Source organism: Vespa velutina, chromosome 4, assembly GCF_912470025.1.
Source record: "Vespa velutina chromosome 4, iVesVel2.1, whole genome shotgun sequence".
Taxonomy (NCBI): domain Eukaryota; kingdom Metazoa; phylum Arthropoda; class Insecta; order Hymenoptera; family Vespidae; genus Vespa; species Vespa velutina.
The window spans coordinates 7,322,198-7,342,999 of NC_062191.1; the positions used below are offsets into that span (position 1 = coordinate 7,322,198).

At 32.9% G+C, this 20,802-nt stretch overlaps 1 protein-coding gene and 1 long non-coding RNA gene across 4 annotated transcripts in view; one reads left to right on the forward strand and one right to left on the reverse strand.

The window, feature by feature from the left end:
• Positions 1–642: 642 nt before the first annotated feature.
• On the reverse strand, positions 643–2,330 carry LOC124948235. The gene is made up of 3 exons (XR_007100625.1): positions 1,974–2,330; positions 1,162–1,266; positions 643–952 (listed from the first exon to the last, which is right to left on the reverse strand). It is a non-coding gene; the product is annotated as an uncharacterized LOC124948235 (long non-coding RNA).
• Positions 2,331–3,652: 1,322 nt separating this feature from the next.
• LOC124948234 (tyrosine-protein phosphatase 10D) overlaps positions 3,653–20,802 on the forward strand; it is a 35,404-nt gene continuing 18,254 nt past the window's right edge. The window contains exon 1 of one of the 3 annotated variants that reach the window (XM_047491555.1): positions 3,653–5,565. In XM_047491555.1, the coding sequence (XP_047347511.1) occupies positions 5,479–5,565 (87 nt within the window). In that variant the 5' untranslated portion in view covers positions 3,653–5,478. The remainder of the gene's footprint in view (positions 5,566–20,802) is intronic. The other 2 variants (XM_047491556.1, XM_047491558.1) reach the window with 2 other exon arrangements.

Here is a 20,802-nt window from a genome sequence, read left to right on the forward strand (position 1 = left end):
TAAATATTTAATTAAATATAATGTTCATTAACTTTATAATGTATTCTCGCACGTTTAAAAATTTATAAACAGATTTGATGAGTCTACCTATATCTGTTCGAAGTTTGTTATCCCTGTTTGAAGAACCCAAACTATCTACGCGTAAGATAATTAGCCATTGAATGTAAAATTTAACACCCTTCACTTGCAAATTTAACTTTCAGTTTACTTTGACGCGGTATAAAGATATAACAGTCACGTAAATAGATTTGATATTTCCTTTTCTTTTTTTTTTTTCTTTTTTTTTCTTTTTTTATCTTTTTTTTTCTTTTCGTGAAAATATTTTGTCGCGTAAACGCAGGTGCGCTTAAAGAACCTATCGGAAAAGAGCGGGCACAGTCTACCTGGTCAGTGCATTCACGGAAGTCGTACTTCTATATGCAGGGACGCATCCATTTACGTCTTGCATATAATCAAGGCATGATCCTTGTGACGCTTACGATTCAAAATCAAGGACGCTTATTCGAACGTGTTTAAAATGAATTTTTGTGTTGTTTCAAACTGATTAAAAATTATATCGAAACATTTTTTTCTTTTATTATTATGGAATGAAATAAGATAAAGCAGTTTGTTTTTGATTTATTATTTGTTATCTTTTTCTTATCATATTATATATAAAAATTAATGTAACATCGTTAAAAATATTTAAATTGTAAGTCACGATTTCGTGGAATTATTATCGATGAAATCTTCTCGTCGTTTCGTACCTTTTATTTCTTTCCTGTCGCCCACGTTACCATGATGATTGCCAACAGCTTTACCGCAAGAATCGTTGTTTATGGTAATAACTTAGTATGGCGGATGCATCGATGACGATGTTCTATGCCGCTTATGTATAGAAATAGTTTAATCTTGACTATTTCCGCTCGATTGATTTGACTTCGAAGATTTCCTCCTTTAATGTCCGATTAATCTATATATCGAGAAAGAATATAAGCGTAAAGTAAAAAGATCATTTGATAGATCGAAAACAGACCATTCGTATACAAATTCTGATGTCGTTGAAACTTGATTTTGCTTAGCACGAAAGACCACGATCATTCCAACTCACGCTGCATACGAATAATCGACCGTTTCGATGGTGACGTCATCGTAAATAAAATGAGAGAAAAAAGCAGTAACCTGACTTATCGCTGACATCATTTTTCTGATCGTTCGAGGCGACAGACAGCCTCCACGTTTTCTTATTTTTAATGAACAACTATCTTCAATGTCTCACGATCAGAGCTAAAATAAAATGCTTCTTGTTAATTCTTTTGTTATTTTTTTCCTATAAGAAAAAGGCATTAGAATTAAAACTTAGTGTGAATTATCTATTTTTATATTTTATCTAAGATAAATGGTTTTTTACGAGTTATTTTTAATAGCTTGATAAAATTGTTTATATATATACATAAAAAAAAATCGACATTTTTTTTATTTCCTATTCAAGCATTTTAAATGTGATAAGAAGATGGCGCCAAAAGTTCACATTCGAATCTTAAAATAAATGGCGCGTATACGTTTAAAAATATCGCGCTAGAGGTCGTTGTTAAACACTGAAAATGGCTTTCTCTTTGCTCTTCGAATGAGTGTACCAGCCATCGTCGCGACAGAAAATTCTATTATCGACATTGATATCTTCGACAAAGAAGAAAAAACAAGAAATTTAAAAATAAAAGAGGTATTATTTTCCTATTGAAATATTACTCAATATAAAATGACATCGTGTTATCTTATAATTTTATAAGTTCATAGACACCGAGTCAGACCTATCTCTTTCGACGAAGGAATTTTTTGATAACGCGAGTAGAATATTTATTTACACAAATGTTGTGTGATTTAAAGAACGATTATCAATTTCTCCTTCTCCTTTTCAATTTTATTATGAATTCAAACGATAAACAGAAGAATTATACACGTTCTGGTAAAGCTATGAGAAGCAAGCTACATACACTTTACCACCATACGCGATAGGTATTATCGTCTTGTAGAATGTAAATCGTAACTGAAATATGTCACTCATGTTTTCTCTTTCTCTATCGAATTCGATAATAAATTAAATATATTTGTCGGTTTTTGAAACGATAGCTTTCGAAGTTAAGCTTTTTTTTTATATTCATAGGTTAACCCAAGCAAATTTTTTTTTCACAACGTCGGGAAACTCGACACACAGAGAAAAAGCAAATTATCATAAACATGTGACGTAATCTCATTTATATTTCACATCGGCAACTTTCAAAGCTATCCCGAGCAAACCTATCCATTGTCTAATATCTCGGACTTTCTTCGCACCGTTATTCGAATGAGCATGCGCAAGACGCTTCAACAGTAACGTGTCATTCGAATCGTATACCCTGTATGAAAAGGACGATACCTGCTGTTATTTTTTCTTTTTTCATCGCATTGATGATGTAGATCCATAAGCGATCGAAAACATATTTTATCGTAAATATCGTAACATAAATAAAGGATAGCATAAATTAAGTGATATTTGTAAATAAACTCTTGTATCTTGAATTAGACATTTTTAAGACTATGGAAAATCAAAATTACAGTGAGAGTTTTAAATAGTTTAGATAAACGATCGAAAATATTCTTTCTAGTATTTTTTCTTTTCAACGGTTATAGAATATTTTCAAATGAAGTATATAATTGGTTGTGAACAGCACGTATATAACATTATGATGAATGACATAGAGATAATTTGGAGGTGTACGTCACAAGGCTATTCAATTTGGGATTATGTGGTCGGTAATTATCGCCACGGGCATCAAGTTTATACATGCGATTCACACCAATGGAGTTACGAAAGGGTGATCGCACGGTGCGGATAATTTGAGTAACGAAGGAGGGGTGATAAAAAGGAGGGTGAACAGCTTGTAAATCTCGAGATACACCTGTAGGGTGTCTATATTTCTTTAGTCATCAATTTTATCTTTAAAATACCAAACATATTAAAAATGGGTCATTGTTTAAAATATGATTAATCTGTTCTTAGTAATGAGATTCGATGAAACGACCAGCAGAGAAAGTGAGATCTCGTTTTGAGAGCGTCGAAAGTGTCTCTCCTCTTGTCCAACAAGAATTATTTTTGACCGCTCGAAAGTGTTGTCCAGGCACATATACGCTACTGGAAGAAGCGCGCGTGCGTCGTGGACCGCGCGTGTGTGTACGCGTTAAGAATACTCTCGCTTACTAGTCGGCTGTGGGCGGGTAGAGAAATAGTGGGGAGAAGAACGTGCGCCGGTGAAGGCAGACAAATAGGAGCGAACATTGGCGTAGCTTAAACATGTGGAATGATTTTAAATTAAATTAAATTAAATTGAAGAATTTATTATAATTTTATAATGAATCTCAAATGTATCATATAACGGATTAATTAGAAAAGGAAATGAATTTTTTCTTTCAGAACTTGTAGGTATTAATACAAACATTTGTCATTTAAATTTGTGAACATTATTCAAATATCAAAAGGATCACTTTCAGAATACTAATGTTTTAAATATATGAGAAAAGAGAAAATAATCATTTTTATCACTCCTTCAAGGTACCGTCAAGTTTAGTTCAGAGTAGATGGCGTCGAGACGATGCAACGATGCAAAATCTACGCCTATGAGGTGCCAAGAATGATAGTGGGGAGAAGTATAGAGAGAAAAGAGGGGACAGTAATGGCGAGGATCGGCAATGGTGGGGAGTTAGAGTGGTATCCGGCTGGGGCTAGCCCCAGGTCTGTTGGTGGAGGATGAGGAGAGATGGGGAGACGGTGAAACGAGTGGAATGGAAAGGCAGTCAGCGGGGTCGTCGAGTCGAAGAGACGAGTGAACAGACGAGGGAGCGAACATCGCGGCAAAGCCAAGAGCGCTGTTTGCCCGGCGCTTTCCTCGGTCGAGGCACGGCACGCTCGTCTTCGTCGTCGTCATCATTGTTATCGTCACGTGTCATTAAAAAAAGTGTCATTTTTCGTTTCTTTCGTAACAGAAAAGAACGTTTGCGAACTCAAGTGTCCTTTCTCAAGTATTTAGGAATCCTATTAAAAAATGAAAGGATAGACGAAGTATATTCCTGTGTCTTTCTTTCTTTTTTGAAATTTCTTTTTTTTTTTTTTTTTTTTTTTTTTTTTTTTTTTTTTAATCATCATTCTACTATCTTCCAAGTTTTTTCTTCTACTCTCATTCCAATCTCTTTCGCGTCCTTGTCCAATTCAGGTAGTCTGATAATTTGTCTTCCTCCCAGTCACCTGCTCATTCCAATTTTCTACCATCAGCACCACCTACGCGAGCCGTGCCCTCTTTAATCGTGACAGTTCGAGCGAGGGACGGATCAAGTCATGTTTCTCGAAAGTTTTAATTGATCCTAAAGTGATCTAGCAAGAAATCATCATTAAATCATTAAAAGAAAGAAGTATTGTATTTGGAGCACAAGATGACAATACTTTGTGTCAAGAAGAACAAAGCTTGTTATCAAAGAGTGTCGAAAGCAAGTAGGAGCAGAGATTTAAAGTGAAAGTACATGAATTTGTAAAGTATACTTGGACACTGGACAACGGTATCAGGATGATGGAGTTTGAAGTGTCGTGAGAAGAAAGACCGACTGGGGTCTTCTTCGAAAGAATCTTTTGAAAGAAAGAATCTTTCGGGAAAGCAGGAAAGAAGAAAAGTAAAGACAAAAGAAAAGAATTTGTCGTCTATTCGGTCGATAAAGCTCATCGAGCCGGTCGGAGTCTAGACGGATATGGCTACTGTTGTTCCTTCCACCGGTGCTGTTGCTGCTGGTGCTGTTCCTCGGCTTTTCCATCACCATCGTCATCGCAGCACACGTCGCCACCACTACCAGGTACTACGTCGTCAGCCGTGTAGTAGCGAGTCAGGCGAACAGGTGCTGCTACTGCTGCTGCTGCTGCTGCTCCTACCCTCCTCCTCCTCCTCCACCTCCTCCTCCTCCTCCTCCTCCTCCTCCTCCTCTATCTCCTCCACCTCCTCTTCTACCTTCTGCGTCGTCGTTCAGGATAGGATTCGGCGAGACCTCTCGTGATAGCGGACACACGAGTCTCGAGCTACGGAACGATTTCTCTGTTGCTTGTTCTTCTCTTCGTCAAACGTAGTTGTCGATCGATTTGTCAGGCCACGCACATTCCGCGCGCATTCCCGCTATTCTTAGTGGCGTAGGTGTCCATTTCTCTTTCTCTTTCTTTCTCTTTCCCTTTCTCTTTTTTTTACACCCTTATCCTCTTTGTCATTCTCCTCGTTTTCATCTTCTTGGTGTATATATTATATAGTGTAGTGCGTGTGCAAGTGCGCCACGAGAAAGAGATTGAGGAGGGTGAAGAAGTTGAAAACGAAGAAGTAGAAGAAGAAGGGGAAAAGAATTAAAGGGAGAAAAAAGAAGAAGAAAAAAGATAACATACACAGGAGAAGGACCGTCGACGTCACTGCGCGCGTCTGGCCTTCTCGCCGGAGGATGACGAGCATGCGAAGGGTCGACTGTCCGCGACCGATTTCACGGATCTGTGGGACTCTTCTTTTGTTACTGATACTACTCACCGAGGTAAGAATGATAACACTCGATGACAATCCGATATTTTCGAACTAATCATCAGATTTTGTATTGTAAAATATATATTATATAAAAAACTTTTACTTTTATTCTGATTATTTTTTATAATTTGAGGTGCGAATCGCCTATCGTATCGATAAGAAGTTCTATGGTTTCTATTTAACGCGTTACATCATTAATTCAATTAGCGATAAAAACGTGACGTGTTTAGGTTGTTTTTTTCCTTTCTTGAAAATCTTACCATTTTTTCCTTCGTAATGTCACGATCAAGGAGACGTACTTCCTTCTTGATTATTATCTCCTGATCTTGCATAAAAGTTCAATTTACTTTATAAGTCACGCTTTAAGTTTGATATCACTTAAGTTTTGTTTAAAGATTAACTCTTGAGTTCTAAGTATGGTTGACAATATTTTTTTAAAGCGTAGCATCCTCGAATGGATGGATATCTATAATACATTTAAGATAATTTTTGGTTCGATAGAATATCATAATGATGGCGAATAGAATGGCTCGACGATGTCGACTATCTGGGACATTTCGTAGCAACGTGTCCTTCTGTGACACGGTATGTGGGAATATGTAAGTGCACTAGAATAAAACGTACGTTCACTCGCTTTCGATTATCCACAATTATGGTTATCCACTTTGTCGACATTCTTATGTTGTCAATGCAAAACAATATTAGAGACAGAAATATTGATAATCGATCGAGAAAATCTTTAATGAAAATTCAAAGATGATTTAACGCGGAAGTACGGGTGACATATGAACTGAATTGAATCATTGAACAAGAAGTGGAACGAGCCTCCTGAAAATTTTTACGATAGACAGCGGTGGATAGTCGATGGCACGATTCGTGGTCAGCGATCGGTGAAGGGGAACGCGACCGACATCCAGTCTTCTTTGCTCGGCCGATTCGTGTCTCCAGGTTGCGAAACCTCCTTGACTTTCTCAACGTTCGAGTGCAAATACGATGTTTTGAATACCGACGTCGCGACTGACCCCGAATTGGATCGAAAATGGTGTACTCGTTTGTTTGTTTCGTTGTACTCAAGTTGTTAAAAAAAGATTCGGACGAAACGACTTTGATTTCCTTTTTTTTCTCATTATGATTTCTTAGGGGGTTTGTCCTGTGGCCTATAAGAGTAAATGACATTCGTGATGTACAACGAAAGATAGACGATGTATTTGTAATAAGTGTTTGTTATTTTGCAACGAGTACAAAAGTTAAGACACGTAGTAGAGCGTACTTGTTGACATGAATGTGTATACTTGGAATATTTTTTTCAATATTTAATCAACAAAATTTTAGGCAATTAATAATACATCTTTCTTATTTCGTTTCGTAGGAGTTCATTCGAACTATTGAGTACGAAAACAAAAAATCGCACAAGTTAATCGTATAGTAAATTACACTTACGTCATTGCACATAGTCGCGGCTTAATTATGCTTCATTTATTAATTATTCTCTTTCCGAGACTAGAAAAAAAACCTAATACGTATACGATATTCTGAGAAAACTATTATTTTATAAACGTATGTACGTCTTAGATGTCTTGTACTAATCTATTTCGAAACATATTGGCCAAAGTACGAGGCGTGGATGTTCTTAAAAGGAAATAGGTGTGCCACCAGCCTAGAAAAAAGTTGAGGCCATAATAGTTCACTCGGACTATTGGAATCATTTGTAGTTCGTCCGTTTAATTACGGAAAATGTTAAATATCGAACGACGGAGAATGATTTAGCAAACGATCGTAATTTTCGACTTTCTTGTTCGAGACTAAAACTACGAATAGAGGCGTGTTATCGTGGGTAGTATACATATATCTTACTAGCGATTAATGTTGGTAATGAGAGAGAAATATTGGGAACGATCGAAACGCGGGAAATTCGCAACGAACATAATCTTTTGAATTAATCAGCTAGCGATCTCTCTTGATTGTCGAAGAAGATTAACCAAATAATCTTGCGTTTCGTTTCGATTCGATATTTTGAGTTACAACATTTCTTTGTGTTATCCTTCGGGTAATTTAAATATTTAATCCACCGCAGTCGACAGGAATTATATACATGGTGTTTTGTAATTTAATTTTTATTTCTGATTTATGTCTCTTTTTTCTACATCTCTTTTCTCCTTCCTATATTTTTCTCTCTCTTTGTCTTATGTTACAACACTTGCTCTTTCGAAAGGAAGGTCTTCAGTTATCTGAGAACAATATATATGCGAGTTACTTTGCATAAAGTGATTATTTGTGTAAAGAATAGATCATAATTTCTAACGTTCTATACGAACGATACATTCGTATCTCGACTATTTCCTTGTAAAATCGAATGAAATATCTGTTTTGAATTTAAGATGAAACATAAAAAATCCTTAAAATCCGTGCCAAAAATAATTCTAAATTAAAACGAAGATATGATTGTAGATAACTATTAAAAATAGTAATATAAAATATATATTTCGTTAATCAATACTTTATTTGATTTATTTCAAAAAGAACGATTTGAAATTAAAAAGTGTTTAACGTAGAATTACTAAAAGTTCTGTGATAGTTCTCTAAGAAATTTTTAATGTCGTTAATCATTTAGATGGTTGAGACGATGACTGAAATGAATCTTGACAGATTTTAATTGCAATTTCAATGCGGTAAGAACTTTGCAAATCAAATATGAAGGGATCCTCAGTGTGGTAGTAATAATGATAGAATTGCTGTTTATCGACCAAAGGAAAGTTCGGCGAAAGTACGTTGCTTTGCATCTGCGTTAGAGATAGCTTCCATCAATATTATACGAAGTTCCCATTTACGATTTACCCCATTTAAATGATCATGATGTATCATTGAGTATACAGTCGCTAGCACTGTTACGGTTACTGCCAGTTCGATATTTATTCCATACATTTTAAATACATCTCATTATCAGAATATGTCATTACAATTTTTGAAGTCTATATTCACTTAAAATAATAATAAATTAAAGTTGAATAAACTATATAGTTTATTTATTTTAAACTATGTGAACTTGTTAACAACTGTGTTAGATATGAAAAATTAGTGGTATTAGAATAAAAATCCTTTTGACAGGTATTCTCATCGATACATTCAATAGTTTCTTTGTTTCATAATCGTTCTGATTGTCCGGTACATATGACGTATCATCGTTTATACATAATTTATGATTTATTATGGCGTATATATATATATATATATATATATATATATATATAATCTTCAATATATACATACGTTCGTAGGAATGATAATAAATCAACTTCTTATTCGGAAACACCAGCTTGATCAGGATAGGACGGAGATCAATGATCTACAAACATGAAATCATTGATCCGTCACGTGCGAATCATCCGGAAGATCATTAATTGTCTTTTGTAAACAATCATGCTTCGTTATAAATACTATACGTATGCTGGATTATATCGACTCCGCTCACGAGACTTCATCTCTTAAATTTTTTGAGTTAATCAGATTGTAAAATTTTTTATCCACTATAAATGCAGGTAAAGTGTTGCTAATCGATCGTTTTACATTATTTTTTACTCGTTCCAATACGATATTTTTACGTAAAATACATAGATATGTATGAATACGTGCATATATTAAAAATATTTGGTATTGTAATGAAGTATAATTTCCGAATTGGAAAAGCATATTTAATGACATTAAATTGCTCAGGCATCGTCCTTCGTTTACTTCGTCGAAGTTTAATTGGCGATTAAACGATGATAAATCGTTTTTTCTTTTTTTTCTTTTATCATATATTCGATTAATTCTCGAGTTCGCAGTAGGATCTGTTCGACGACGTCGAGGATTTCACGCGAAGCGAAAATCGATTTGCGGTGAACTTCGAGTCATTAGAGATCTTTGAACAATAATAGGCACGTGTGAAAGAGAGAAAGAGAGAGAGGGAGAGAGAAGCAGTGCTCGCAGTTGGAAAACTAATGTCTGATCTGACAGCTGTTTGATCCTTTTTCCGCTTTTCTTCTCGTTTTTCCCATAGGAGTAAAATCTCATAGTCTCGCGAGATTTCCTGATATTTTGCACGAAGATAGAGCATGAAAGTGAGTCGGCCATTTGTTTCGATTCGTCACGTCGTGTCCCGAACGTATGGCGAACAATGAAAATGGTTTTTAGACGGTCCGGAACGCCTTTATTGCGGGTCTACCTCCTTTCTCTCCTCTGGCTTGTGTAGCTATGGAACGTAATCGACTATAATGATTATATATATATATATATGTATATATATGCATGTATAAATGATATATACAACAGATGGCCATACCGTAAATGCAATATTCAAAGCCTCGAGACTTTTATTTTTCAATGATTTTCAAGAAGAAAAATAATATCATATGTTTATTAAAGAGACGAACAAATAGATGTTATCGAGGACTTTTGGAATGATTCATTCGTTTCTCTATTTTATCCTTATTTCCTTTTGCATGCCAATTATTGCATATTATTATTGCATTTTTCTTTCTCATACGCAGTAATAAAGTATGATTCTTTTTAATAAAACTTCTTTCTATATTCTTGCAATTATTATCCAAACTCGATAGATAAAAAGGTGCCTTGATAGAAAGCGTTACGAAGCCAAGAGTTAGTTATGTACTTCGATAAGGAAAAATGTATATTTCTTCGCTCAACGACCGAACCATCATGACGAAGCATCATCCGATGCTTTTGTCTTTCGGGATTCTAACGAACGTTCGTTTCTTCTTACGTAAGATTAACATTATGTAAGGTCGCCGCAAGGCGAGACTTGCACAATATCTACTACTTCCTTTACCTTTTTTTTTTCTCTCTCTCTCTCTCTCTCTCTCTCTCTTTCTCCCCCTCTTTCTTTCTCTTTCTCGTTCTCTTCCTTCTCTTCTTCTCGTTCCCCTAATCGACTTGAAAAATCTCTTACACCACTTCTTATCGATGGCGAAAGCGAATTCGCAAATTCGTGGATCCGTCAGCATTCAAGGGATATGAGGGGTTCAGAGTTTTTTCAACATCACTAACGTGTCCGTATGCCAAACGGAAATACTTGTATCCTCGTTACTTTTCATCAATTGTATTACGCGTTGGCTTGTCAACTGATGATAAAAAAAAAAATACGTATCCGTTATATATGTACATACTATATGTATTTTATAGTTGTATCACGAAACACCATTTCCGGATGATGGACACAATGGACGATGTAACTTTAATATTGCGGATTGCTTGCAATGCTTCTTTCGCTCATGCATTATAAGCTATAAAGTCATTTACATGCGTAGTGTTACGTTATAAATTGAAAAAGAACAAATGAGATAAATCTGTGTAATATCTTTTGTAGGATTCGAAATTTTGATTAAATTAAGGTTGACGAGAATTTTGAATGAAGTAGAAAATTCAATTATCAATTAATGGTAGACTGTTAATATAATTTTTATTCATATGTTAATTACAAATTCTTTAAATATTTGTTTATTTTTATAGTAATAGAAATATATGTGTATTTGGTGCGTCTTTATGGTTCATATAAAAAGAAAAAGATCTAAAGTTAACAAAAGCAACGACGACAGAGAAGAACCGTGACATTATTGGCCCAGAATTCGGAGCTCATGACCGCGGACTAGATTAAGCTCTTACTACTGATTGTGAGACTACTTCATAGAATATCAATGAGACTGAATTTCTAGATATATATTTCATAGGTAGTTACATTTAAAAAAAAAATTTTTTCGATATCAGAAATAGAATATTTTAATATAAAGTGTTGTATGTATAGTGTAAGAAAAGATTGCTCTCGTTATATCTCTACGAGTGTACATTAATTTCGTTAGTACTGACAATAAACGTGTTAACTTTGACGCGTAGGCGTTTCATTGGTCAACGTAACGCAAAACTATTCGATCTTATTCACAGATACATCTTTTTATTAATCTGTCGTGTACAGGTAGATTAATTAATGTTTGTGCGTAAAAAATTGATTTAATTAATGTAAATGTATGGCATCATTAAAATTTTATTAAAATAATAAATAATTTTAGGTAATATCTGTAGCAAGAAAATATAATTAAAAAATAAAAACAAACGATTTTATTTTAATATTATTTATTAAAATTATTTAAATATTATTTATTATAAAAATTTAGTATGTACAAATTGGTTCATGTCTTACATAGTATGCATTTTTGAAATTATATTTAATCGCAAAAGAATGTTGACGTATTTTGATTCATTCGACCGAAGACAGTTCTCCTCGAATATTTTTGTAGCAAGTAGCGTAGACTAAATGGAGCCAAGCGTACTCGTCTGCGGAGGATCACTCGGCCCCGGTGGGTCTACATTCGGATGTTGTATCCTGGTCTAGCCAAAGGGAGGAGGATGCGTCTGCATCCCGACAAAAATAGAGTAGACAGGAGATATAAATCATTGAGAATTCGGTGCCTCCCTTTGTTCACGTGTTTCGTCTACTAAAAAGATAAGATCGTGTCTTTCGTTTCTCAGTTGTATCACAAAAAACATCGGGACAACTTGTAAAGCAAAAAAGAGATGTTTTGCGGATTCGATTGTGATAAATTTTTTTATGAAGTTATTTAGTATATAAGAATGAGTAGGAATGGCACAGTATAAAAAGTATGAATATATGGAAGATATGAATATATATGTTATGAGCGATTGGAAATATATGAATATTTAAATAATGGTAAATTCACTTTATTTTGTATTGAACGGCGATGTAAATTACCATATTTAGGCATAGAGATGACAAAAGGATATTCCATAAATATTACACGAAAACTTATGCGTGACTGATTTAAAATATGTTTTATATTAATTTATTTTCTTATATAAAATCCTATATTTTTGTAGACGATTTGATAAAAGAGAGAAAGAAATCTTAAAGAACGTTCCTACCATTTACATTAATAACTTTCACTTTGAAATCATCCCGGAAACAATTACTTTTTGTTCTACCATTCTCTTTTTAAACGTTGACATTTACAATAGCAAATTGAAAAACAATTTTATCGATTTATCCTACGTCTGTTTATTTCTATCGCTATAAATATGAATATAATGAAAATATTATGATTCTAGTAAACACGAAAAATGGAGAAGCTTCTGAATATACACGAATTTACAAGGTATACGAAAAATATAGACATTTTGAATATAGAAAGTTTTGTTTGAACAAAAAGGATGGCGTTTCAATATCAACGGTGAAAGAAAAAAATTGTCTATCGTAAATCGATAGGGAAAGAAAAAGGATTGAAAAACCAAAGGATTGGAATGACCAAAAGGGAACGATAAATATAGGCATGCTAGAAATTGGAGTGAACCACGTGTAGGACACAACGACACTACTAACGTCATGTGTGCGAACGAAGTAGCGAAGAGACGAAGCAGCTTGCTCAGTTCTTTTTTTTCATTTCCTTCTCTCTCCCTCTCTCTCTCCCTCTCTCTCTCTCTCTCTCTCTCTCTTTCTCTCTCCATCTTTTTCACCATATACAACAGCATATCCGCTTTCACACATTTGCTGTTTTACTCTCGCTTCTTCCTTGGTTCTTTCTTTATCTCTTCTCTGTCGTACGTCTTAAATAATGACGCTTACATTAATATGCTCGGTAAGAATGTGGAATTCAACTTTAAGCATTGCAATGATTATTTCTTGGCACATTTGATCATCATAAATAATTTTAATTATACGGAATGTTAAAATTTATTATCTGATCATATACGTGTAATCATCGTAATACATTGAAACGATATTGAGTAGTCTTATTAGTACCTAATTACTTATATTTTAAATTGATTTTGTCAAATAAGTAATTTAACATTTTTTTTTTGTCTCCATCATCTCTTTTCTGAGCGGCTATACAGTGCAATTATAAAAGTGATGATTAATGAAAGAAGCCGACGTTCTTCCCTCATTGAGTTAATACTAAAACCCCGATAACATCACATTAGTTCTGTTAGTTGCTCGGAAGGAAGTCTTTAAAGAAAATAAGTCATTCAAATCACTCTTCGTTAATTATCGCTTTCTCTGAAAATATCGACTCGAAATTCTGCACAATGTACATATATTCGATTAAAAATTCATTACGGTGCATAAAATTGAGTTGCAACATAATGACCGACGTTGTTACTAGGAGTGTGAGAACGTTTCGTTGGTGAGAATGTGACTCGTTTGTCTATTTACTCCTTTCGACTCTTTTTTGTCATTCCCAAGCAAAACAAGACAATCTCCTTCTTTTTCCTTTTTTTCTTGTCGTTAAATTAATGGCCACATGTACGCATGTACAATCAAAATGAAACACAATTTCTCCGAATTAATGAGATTCTAATTGAACTTGCTTATTTATGTACATACAAAGAATAAAACTAATTGAACGCACGCACTATTCCATGAATCACGGAAAAACTTTCGGTTGTACAGTATTTCGAGAACATGATATTCATAGTGGTATACTTTGCGTTCACGCTTTTTGGTCCTGAAAATGGGTCATCGTCAAGAAGCGAATACGATATATGTATTTCATATTTTTAATGGAATACGTGTATAGCGCATGAAGAGAAATTATTTTACATTGTAATTATACTTGTTTATCAAATCAATAATTATAGTTTTACAATTTATATAATTTTTCAATATCAACAAATGATGTATGATAAAGATCTTTAAAAAATTTTAATGTTAACTCATTATATCGATATTAAAATACGTTTGAAATTTTTTTCCTATTAGGCATTTATATATTAGTTTTGTTACTTATGTATTAATGTAAATAGAATAGTATAAAAATCGAGTAAATCTAAGAGCTGATATATGAAGAATAATCGACTGTATCTCTATAATAGCGAGCACATTTCGCTTAGGATGCAAAACCGTTGCCGCAACCTCCGTAATTCGTTGCGGTTAAAGTCAAGTATACGAAGTTCCGTTATGCATGCATACTTACGTTTTAGAAGTACGCGTGGGTTCGTAAGTCGTGCTCATATTGTTGTGCGATAGTTGATATGTGTTATTCATAATAAATAGTTCCTGGTGTTAAAATAATACGAGAAATGATATCAATGTCTGTTTAAGCTCGATTTTGTTTAAATATTTCTTTTTTAAAGATTATAGTTAATTATAACGTTTTACTTAAAAGAGAGAAACGGAAAAACACGTTCGAAAAGGAATAATTGTACTCCTTTTTAAAATAAAGAGGTAACGTTATCTTATCGAAGAAAAAAACTAAAAGAAAGGTGAACAGTCATATGTCTTGTCATTGATGTAAATTTTACGGCCAGTTCTGACATGATTTATTACTGCCAAGTACTGATAGGTATTCATTTTTCGTCGGATGAGTTGGATCGATTGATAAAATCATAAAAATATGCTGAGGATGAATGATCAGAGGAGTTTGGTCCACCTTGAACACGAAACAAACAGGTTTAACGTGTACCGGATCTCTATGTTCCTGGAACAAACAAAGATCGTCATTGAGATGGATCACATCGTTACTTTTCTGAATACAGTATTATCGATCTTTGTACTCCAAATATAATATAAATTCAATTTCTTCGATGGATGTATGGATATCTGTAATACGTATTTATATACATGCAACATATGTACAGACAGGTTCGTTTAGTAATCATTCCTAGCCGGTTGGTTACATGATACTCGTTGCGTTCCAGTGAAGCTATGTAAGCCGACGCTGAAAGCGTCGAACGAATCGCTGTAAGGAATCGTTAGTTGCGTACGGATATATCTAACAAGTTAAGGAGCAGTCCTCCGTAATGTTGTTATTAATCGAGGTACACCGAGGTCGCTCAAGTAATACGAGCGTCGAGACGCTTGTGCATCCATCTCCGGTTTGTCGGAGCGTGCCTTGTGGTTTACCATTTCAAGATGAGTCACGTTGATTATTTTTTCTTTATTCATATGTATGTATCTATAGTTTTTTCTTTTTTTCGTTTTTAGGGAAACTCGGATAAATGATGAATTACAAAAATTTTTGGACACATTTGGAAACTCAATAAATTTTTCTGGATTGGTCAAAAAGAGTGTTCTGAATTCTTGCATAGATATAGAAAAATTAATATTTTACTCGTATATGAAGTGAATGAAGAATTAAAGAAGCTAAAGCAATGATTTTAAGTAGCAGTAATAAAAAATACGAATTCTTTGTACATTTTTAAAAAATGGATACATGCATTTTGTAAATATGGTTGCTCTATCCTGTATATATCATCAAAATCAAACAATTCTAAAGCAAGTTAAGTTGCATAATTTCTATCGTATTTTTGAATAAAATTAAAATTGATGTAAATTAACTAATAATATCTATATTATCCACTGTGTTATCTACTATTTGTCTCTATTTAATGAATAACTTATTCACAATTTTGTTATAAGTAGACAAAATATAATAGAAATTATGAAACGATCTAATATATTGAGTCGGCGAATTAGTAATGTCGAACTGGAATTTTCAGTATTTCATATCTAAATAAAAAATATTACAAAAAAATATTTTTTATAAATTCGGAGAAATTCAAATCCAAAATAAATTGAAATAAGATTTTAGTATTGCTAGTATATAAGATTATTCAATAAAAGCTAATTTCTTTTTCAATAAAACATTAAATTAAAATAATTATTTAAAATCTTTATTGTAATATATAGTATGATCAATTACAATTATATATGAAATATGATATCGGTTAAATGACTACCATATGCAAAATTTTTTCATGAAATCGTATTAATTAACCTTTTATCAAGATCGTACAATTTGTTGCCGCTAGATGGGTTATTTCAAAGATCAAGTTTACGCTAACAATCTACAAATAATTGAACATCTTCAAAACAAAATTCAACAAGTCATTAGCGAAATTGAATCGATATAATGTGTAATGAAAGCGGTGGTTACCATTTGGTCGATATTATGTTTCCTATATATGTAATTGATCATATTATATGTTATAATAAAAATGAAAAAAAAAAATATTTTAATTTATATTTTATTTTAAAAGAAAATTCAGTAATTCTTATTGAATAACTTCATATTACCATTAATTTATATTTAAGTTTTAAAAAAGCTTATTTATATATTTTTCATCCTATTTACTATTTTTATATTACTACGACTAAAATCAATTTTATTTAAACTCTTTAATTTCATATAATACAATAATTTCTCCACATTTAATCGACAATTCAGAGTACTTTGCTTAATTTGGAAAGAAATTTAGTTTTCAAAGGCATTTGAACATTATTTTGAATTTAAATAATTGTAAATACCACAATTAACACTTACGTTCGAACTATTAAAACTTACGTGTATTAGGTACTAAAACTTATTATTAGATAAAAATTTTGTATTTTATAAGTCGTTTTATGACTTCTACATACCAATTAGAGTTTAATTACTAGAGTTTATCGTTCTATATCCTCTTCAGTATAATATTAATTTAGATTAATATTAATTGAAAAAAAAAAATGTTCGAACAGATTTTTTAATTTATCTTGTTTTTATTATTCTTTATAGATATCCTCATATTTTATGATTAATAAAATTAAACATCACGTCTAAGATCTCTGATATTTTCGTCATTGCTTGTAATCTTTACGTTTGATATTTCTAATTTTAAGGAAAATAAGTGTACAAAGACGGAAAATTTACAATATTGTCATTTACGTTTCCGATAAGATTGATATATAGGTTGTTTTGGAATCGTAGATACTATCTTGTCACGTGAAAAGATGAAGGAGATTTTAATGTTATGAAAAGGCCGATTCGATATATTACAATTGACAAAATAAAGTGAATTATAATTAGGAGATATACAAGTGAGCTTTATTTAACGAGGTGCAGGCTGAGTAATATGAAAAACAAAGCCGGTAACAATAGAATGTAAACCATGTTATCTTGAGGTAGTTCGTTATGGTTTGAGTTGTTGCGGATGATTAATGCGTAACATTCCTTACCATTGTATTTTTACGATTGTTTCAGGTGCCTAACAATGTTAACGAAAACTTTTTCGTCACGTTTTTTTAGCTTTTACTCATATATTTTTATTGTAGAATGTGAAATATATATATATATATATATATATATACATATCAATGTATATATATATACCTACTTATACGATTCAGTTACTTTATTTTATTCTCAATTTTATTTAGTAACAGTTTCAGATTAATTTATTAAATATTTTTATGACGTTGTTTAACGTAGGACAATATTATAAAAAAATTGATTTGTTTGTTAGTACAAATAGATGTTTTTAATTTATTCATACTTTTATTTGATATGAAACAATCAAAAATTTATATAGTTTTCCTAATCTATAAATATCGTTAAACAAAACTAACATATGATAATCTACTTACAATTAGCCTTTTGAAGCATGGAATATACAATTACACGGGTGATTTTAACGCTGCCAGCGCATATCGATCGGTTAACACGCTGCTCCATTTTACTACCTATTGAATCACTCGATTATAGGAACATACTTTATATCGATGTATCGTCTTTTTGAAAGCAATTCAAGGTATGTACATGGGAAGGAGTGAAGAGGGACAAAGGTAGGATCAAACAAAATGCAATTAAAGATAAGAATCATTTAACGTAAAATGATGGTAATTTGAATACGTAATGTTTAGGTGTACACATATATCTATGCATGTGTTTGTTCGAGGTATATAGGATCAAAACCGGACGAATATCCGGTTTCGTTGCGAATTGAACACGTCCGGTATGAACAATTACGAATAACTATCGTACGTATGTATGTATCTATAATGTACAGTCTCGATGGTGCAGTCTCTCTTTCTTTCTTTTTCTCTCTCTCTCTCTCTCTCGAGAGAGAGAGAGAGAGAGAGAGAAAGAGAGAAATATGTAAATAGGATTTTCTGATGCATTCCTAATGCAAAATGCGACTCGACGATTTCTGAGGCAAATTCTTCTGGACGAATCTAGAACGAACGAATAATGTATTCGAAAAGAAGCGTGAGGAAAGGAGGAAACGAATTTCGTGTCATGAAATTTTCACTTGGAATAATGGGACGTTTGTAGCGCGTTGCTCGAGTGAAATCTGTTTGATTGTCGATCGGCGATTAGTCTTAAGTAAGTAAATAGTATTGCGCAATTAAATAACATTCGTATCTGTTGCAACTTACTTCGAGTAAAAGTGTTAATATGTAAGTGGCATGGAATGTAAAACCAACTTGTTTTCGAGTAAAAGTTGTTCTACACGAGGAACAACGTTAAAATCTATTCGAGCTGAGAAATTTCGTGTACGGAAAATAGTTGTCCTCGAACCAACGTCAAAAATATTAAGTCACGCGGCATTATTCGAGATTTAAAAATCTAGCATTAAAATTTATTACGCTTTCACGCTATTAGGAGTATCGTTGAGTATCTTTTTATACATCGTAGTTTACTTTTTATCGTATCGTACAGTTCAAACTTTCTCTACTTAAATCGAAAGGCATTGTTTCGAGATGTGTCATCGTACGTTTCAATATTTTTACGGTAGAATGGTTAGGAAAATAATTATATTTATGATAACGAAACGATAATTCTTGGTAAAGCATGAATTGAATTTCACTTTTTTCAAAAGATCAGATTGAAGGGTCAAAATCTTGTCGAAGAAGCGTTAACCTTGTCTATATACCAACTATCTACGTGATCGTACTACAAATAAGGTCGATGGTTGTTGAAAAACACAAGGAAGGAGTTCGTTTGAAAAGAGGGAGGATGGAGGTAAATAAGGCAAAAGAGTAATTGATTTCTTGAGTGCAAGATGTGCTCGCATGCACGCCGTTGGCGGCGGATGGCGTGGTGAACAGCTTGGCACGAGTTTTAGTGAGCCAAGCAACAGGTTTTGCTGATGTAAAGAAAATAAAGCACGCGAGTTACTAACTTAGAATCGCGCAAGTAGCCTGTTCGAAAAGAACCTAGTACAGGTGGTAACGGAGCGTGATTTGAATTTGTTAAAATTTCCGTGTACAATGTTCATTATTAGGTCGTCCAGATTGTTAAGCGAAATTTTGAATCGCCTTCGAGCCTTTAATCGAATTTTGTTCATCATGTTCGATTGTAGCACGGAAATATCACTGATGTATTTCTTCTTTCTATCACTTCTTTCTATTATCGTAAAACTTTGTGAAAATTCTGATCTCATTTATATTTGTTCAATATTCGATTATTTATTTGAACTTTTGATCAAGTCATAGGCAATTATTTGTTTTTAATTAATAAATTATATTTTGATAATTTTTTTCTTTTTTTTTTTTTCTTTTAATAATCAGAATCAATTATTTATAGGAAGGTATCGTATATATTCTGTACATATTTTCTTTTTTCATACAAGCGAGAGACGAAAGACTGCTGAAATTCTTTGCATCAAAAAAAAAAATAGAAAGTATCTTCTTTCTACTTTGAAGTTCGTTGCTTCGTCGATAGTTATCCTTTGCTTTCCTTTTTCAAAGTAATTTTTTCTTCTTATTCTTACTCTCCCTCGACGTCGTCCCTTTACATCCTGTTTGTCTTTGACGAGTTTGGAATCCCTTCGTCGGATTATTTGTGCCTTATTTTACGAAAGTTCCAGTATGCCCGGCACGACGATTCTCTTTTCTTATTTAGAGATTCGGAACTCGTCTATAATCCAGACCGCGACAAGTGCGTGTTTGTTCCTTCGTTTCTTTCCTTCTCAGTACATCAAGAAACAAAGGAAATTTTTGATTCCCTTCGTATGTTCGTTGTGTATTCATCTATTCAAAATTTATGGAGAGTTTATTATCATTCTCTATCGATTTATTTTTTCACGTAATGGATTAAGTAAATCCATTACGATTCGTGTAATTTTATTTGAAAAATATTGCATTATAAAAAAATAGATCGCTGCTTCGACTATATATAATCTAATTTAATAAATTTAATTACTAAAAAGGTTTCTATATATTCATACAGGATATGCGAATAATATAAAACATGTGTATATAGGACAAATGAATTTCTATTCTAAACAAGTTTATATATGTATATACATGGTGATATTATCAATATGTTAACGTCATATTGTTTTAAGAGAGTATCACGTATAAAAATCAACGCAATTAACGGCTTAGAACCTATCAAAAGGTATGCTATAGCTGGCAACTTGTTTCTGTTATCGGATACTAGGTCCGACGCCAATTTGAGTCGATATTGAAAGATTTCCTAGCGTT